The sequence below is a fragment of the Colias eurytheme genome, chromosome 26 (genome assembly GCF_061535395.1).
Source record: "Colias eurytheme isolate Ceu_HAF_F1 chromosome 26, ilColEury1 Martin Lab GWU primary, whole genome shotgun sequence".
Classification (NCBI taxonomy): domain Eukaryota; kingdom Metazoa; phylum Arthropoda; class Insecta; order Lepidoptera; family Pieridae; genus Colias; species Colias eurytheme.
Genome location: NC_143005.1, coordinates 6,477,202 through 6,482,123, shown reverse-complemented (window position 1 = coordinate 6,482,123; position 4,922 = coordinate 6,477,202). Strand labels below are relative to the sequence as shown.

The 4,922-nt window shown below is 31.9% G+C and overlaps 1 protein-coding gene across 1 annotated transcript; it reads right to left on the bottom strand.

The window, feature by feature from the left end:
- Positions 1-2,482: 2,482 nt before the first annotated feature.
- On the bottom strand, positions 2,483-3,469 carry LOC149897237 (lewis-type alpha-(1,3)-fucosyltransferase-like). Its single transcript, XM_090116812.1, has 2 exons — positions 3,192-3,469; positions 2,483-2,807 (listed from the first exon to the last, which is right to left on the bottom strand). Exons 1-2 carry the CDS (start codon positions 3,467-3,469, stop codon positions 2,483-2,485), a joined length of 603 nt encoding a protein of 200 aa, XP_089972938.1.
- Between the last annotated feature and the right edge of the window lie 1,453 nt (positions 3,470-4,922).

Below are 4,922 nucleotides of genomic sequence, written 5' to 3'. Positions count from 1 at the left end.
CTAAAAAACGATACTTTATAAAAAACATGGCTTAAGCACAAGTACAACCTACGTAACAACAACGTACGTGCTCGTAAAAGCTATCCGCTGCCCCATTAATTTCACATTCCAAGCCCCAAACTCGAACGGAATATATGAGTTATCTGTGAGATTCAGTAGTAAGATCTACAGTACAATGCAACTCGCAGGTGCGTGGTTCGTTAACACCTATCAGCTGCCATATATTGGTATCTCACAATCCAATTGCGGGCTTTGATTGTAGTTTACAATACCTTTGTAAGCTCTCCGTGTTGGAATAAAATCGTTCCCAATTTAATTGTTTTAAGAATTGCACATGTATTTTAAATTAACGCGTCGAGGCGATGAATACGATAGTGGTTTTATTTTGTAACAAACAAACGGGTTTTACGAAATATGTTACATATCCTTCCGCCTTCTTTATGCTCAATACATTTTTTTTTATCTTGCGATTAGAAAGCTCTTGACTGGTAAGCTAGGATGTGGTCTAAAATGGAGCACACTTCCCTAGAAGGTATCCATTCATCCTTTTCTTGATAGCCCCTAAATTGCCCTCTTCAGAAAACACTATTATACGTTTTATACTGACATGAAAATAGAAACTGCTTACTTAACTGTAAGTAATTGATGCTTCAGCGTTAAGCTTTACTTCTCCGTAAAGCCTAGCTCTATTTCTCTGATGCATCGATTGGTTAAACCAAAAATCTAATATATAATATTCTAGTTTATACAGTCATAGTTTCTTGTGTTAATATAGAGAACAAATTAACGTATTATGTTTCAGGTATTTTATATAAGTAATAAAAATGATGAATGATGTAAAATTTATCTCGTTTATCGTTAACAAAAAACAAAAAGTACCAAATTCAATACTCAAATTATAGTCGAACTAGAATGAGTCCATTTGCATAGCGAAGAGGGGAAAGTAGGGTCAGAAACAAAGGCTGATGAATATGCGAGCGGGCATCTCGACAATATGCTAACCAGATCAACACTTGACTTGCAGACGCTACTCAACTGAAAGTTATGTTTATTTCCTAATTTTGATGGTGTAAATACTTTAAACATTGTTAACCTGAATCAAAAATGTAGTAAGTATACCTACATATTATTTATTATTATTTATTATAATTTATATATACCTACTCCCTTATTTAATTTCTGGTTCGAGATAATAACTAGAAGTTATTAAATTATAGTAATTGATAATATTCTCACCTAAAACTTTGTTTTATTTATTATATTGCAAACCAACGCACATTTACATGTCAATTCTTCATAGAAAAACGACACTCATAGCCTGAAATAAGATATCAACTACTCTAGCTAGAGCTGATAGCCATACTAGCCACAAGCCACCTTACTAAAACATGATAATAATTATATTTTAAGCATCATATTCAAAACGTGAAAATACATACAGAATAGTTGAAAAAGGACTTACAAATCTGTACAAAATATGCTTGAAAATACTCATTTGATATATTGCCAGCCAATTGATATATTTATCCAACGAAAAATGACACTATAAGTATATATTTCACTTTTCTACCTGTACTTATGTTTAAGTATACGCTAAGAACTTTTAATGAATATTCTAGAGCGCAAAATGAAGCACCTTACATCGAGTAGAGGCGCAATTTGCAATTTGCCCGATCAGCAATTTTCAAGTCTACTGACTTACTTTTTGAAAATGTAAAGTATACCTTAATCATACACAATGTAAGACAAAGTACGAAAAAATGCTAAAAATGAGAATAAAATAAAAAAGAGGTAGAAACGATAATTGGTAAAATCTTGTCAATCTATTCATATGGGATAATTTATCTATGTAATTAATATTTTCATTATAGTTTTTATACATTTTTATACTACGGGTGAAATAAATAAATATCTATTCAATCAATCAGGTTTCTCTTTATATTTCTACGATGCCTGCATGTTATTATGTCATAGCAATAAGCAGTTTATTTGTAATTTTATAGAACTCCGATTTAATCGCTAAAAAATCATACTTTTTTTATTATGACCATAAAGCATGTTTGCTTTAGTTTTATGTAGCGAAATCTTTTTATTACGTTTAAATTGACCTTTAAAGGGGTAAACGTCTTTTGAATTAGCTTTAAAGGTCGCGTCTTTCTTTATAATACCAAAGTTCGCAAATAGAAAATATTTTCACCAAAATGTGGAATAAAGGTGCTCAGTAAAAACATAATCTTCATACAAAGTATTTATTTATGACCATCAGTAAATTAGCTATTCGATTTTTTTGTATTCACACAAACGGTGAACAAAAATCAGTTATATTTTAATTTTGCAATTCATTTGTTTGTAATTAGAATCATTATTAAAAATTCCAAATTAAATACATTACTATTAAAAACCAATCAGTAAAAAATAGAGACATCAGTATTGACGTATCAAAATATTATGTACATTGCTAAGCCTAAAAGTATTTTTAAAATTAAAGTTTATGTCTAGAACGGTTAAGATAAGAAAACACTTCCGAAAATGATTCTGCTCCACCAGGAACACATCGGTTAAAGAGAGGCTTATTATACCACCAATTTCTTAAACTTTTCTTTATTTTGGTCCCTCTCCATTCGTTCAATTTGGCGCATAGTTCACAGATACCTTTTAGCGGTTTTGTTTTTTTAATCGTGTAATTATTTCTCCATCTATGGTAGGTGTAATATACTTCAGGGTTCTTCATTATGTATTCTAGTAAAGCGACAATACCATCCAAAGACTTGGAGTTGAGATTGATGTAGGAACCGGTGGGAAGGAATCTGTAATAAAGTTTATTATTAATGATAATATGTTAATCGTTCACATGCTTGAAAAAAACATGACAGATAATTTTACAAGGGAGTCACCAGAAAGGATATCACCATATTTAGAGCTAAGATGCAAGAGCAATTATGAACTACTAGAGGTCCGCCCCGGCTTCGCCCGTGGTACATATTTCGCAATAAAAGGTAGCCTATGTCCTTTCTCGGGTATCAAAATATCTCCATACCAAATTTCATGCAAATTGGTTCAGTAGTTTAGGCGTGATTGAGTAACAGACAGACAGACAGAGTTACTTTCGCATTTATAATATTAGTATGGATTTAGCTACTTACTAACGACAGAAATGAAAAAAACTAGATATATGTTTGAAAGTTCCTTACTTTGTATAATCAGCACCTCCGTATACAACCGGCACAGCGTAATTATTATAAGCTTTGAGGACTTCTGCTGTGACGTAATCTACAGCATTGCTGTCTTCAGCCACGAAGTAGAAATAATACATGTCCATAATTCTATGACATACAGCATCGGGACATTCAAGCATGTCGCATCCATATATATCGAAATCTAGAAAGTTCTTTCTAAACAGTGCTTGCATTTGCTTGGCAAGTTCAAGTCTGGAATTGCTTGTATCACAAACATCAACAATCCACATCATAGCTCTACTTTTTCTCCGTAATTGTTCCTTTACGCTATCAGTTATATTTTGCGATGAATTATCCCATTTTACATTTTCTCTCGGAGCCACAACATTGCCTTGTAAATCTTTAACTTCAAAGAACGGACTCACAATGTCAGAATCTAGTTTATACGTCCAAGTTAAATTAAAATAGTCATCAGTAAAAACATTACACAAGGGATACTCCTCTGACGATTGAACGCTATAGAATACAATTTTTTGGTAACGAGACCTTGTTTTCGCTAGATCCTTGTTCCAATTAGAAATTGATGATATATTGTAAACTATTGCATCGAACTGCGTGATGTCTCCGTTTAGAAGATTTTTATTAGTCGTAACATAGCAATTTGTATACGTGCACTGATGTTCTTCAAGAAGATCCTGTCCTTCATTAATAGAAATTCCTGAGTCGTTTAAAACAGTCCATAAAAGAATATGCAGCATATCGTTTTTCGGATAGTCTTCGACAATTTTGTTATTTTTGCTTGATTTATGTACAAAGTTGTTTTGAAAGTTCATTAATGTTGTTAAACTTGAGTACGCACTGTGGAATGTATAAAACGCTAATAGTGAATAGAAAAACAGACCCGCACAACTGATGAGGAAAAATAGTTTTGCAATTTTTTCTGTCCTCACTGGTAGATACATTTTGAGTAATTGACGAACGTAGTTGTCTTCTATGCTTTATTGATTTATTACAATGCATACTTTGTCGGCTGTATTTGTAAATATTGCTCTCGGCATTCTAAATAAACATACTGTTGTATCAAGCTAATTCATTTAATATTGAAGTGAAACTTTTTAGGCGCGTTGAGAGTAAAATTTCAAGATCACGTCATGGCAATACCGTCACGTGATGGAGTAAGGCGACGATTTTGGTATCTTTGAATCTTGCCAAAAAGTTTCACTTTTGACGCATTTCTACAGTTTAAAGACAAAAAATAAAAAATATTTTATAAAAATATTTCATTTGCGTGCTTCTTTTCCCAAATAAGAGTGCTAGAAACTTCCATTAAATCACTTTATTTGAGTTGCAATCGTAAGTTTTAGTTGTAGATGTCTGCCCTTAGAGGTCGCCTGTTCACGGTCTGTCTTCAAAAAGCACTTGAGAGAAATTTTCTATCATTCGATGTTTCCCTCTATTTGCTTAGACCTGTTTCGTTACGAGTAGTATTTGTTTCCATTGTCGGAAAAATTATTAATATTTATTTATTTATAATACTTTATCGTACAAAAAAAATGTAAGTATATGTAGTACAAACTAATAATATTATTTTCGAAGGGGGAAAACCTGTGGGGAAAACTTAATATTATACTTTCTTGGTGTTAAAGGGAGAGGAAATGCAAATTTGTATAAACTGTAAAAAAATGTCCTGTTTTCCTTTTATTTTGATAAATTCGTTATTGTATTTACTTAATTTGTTTTATTTTA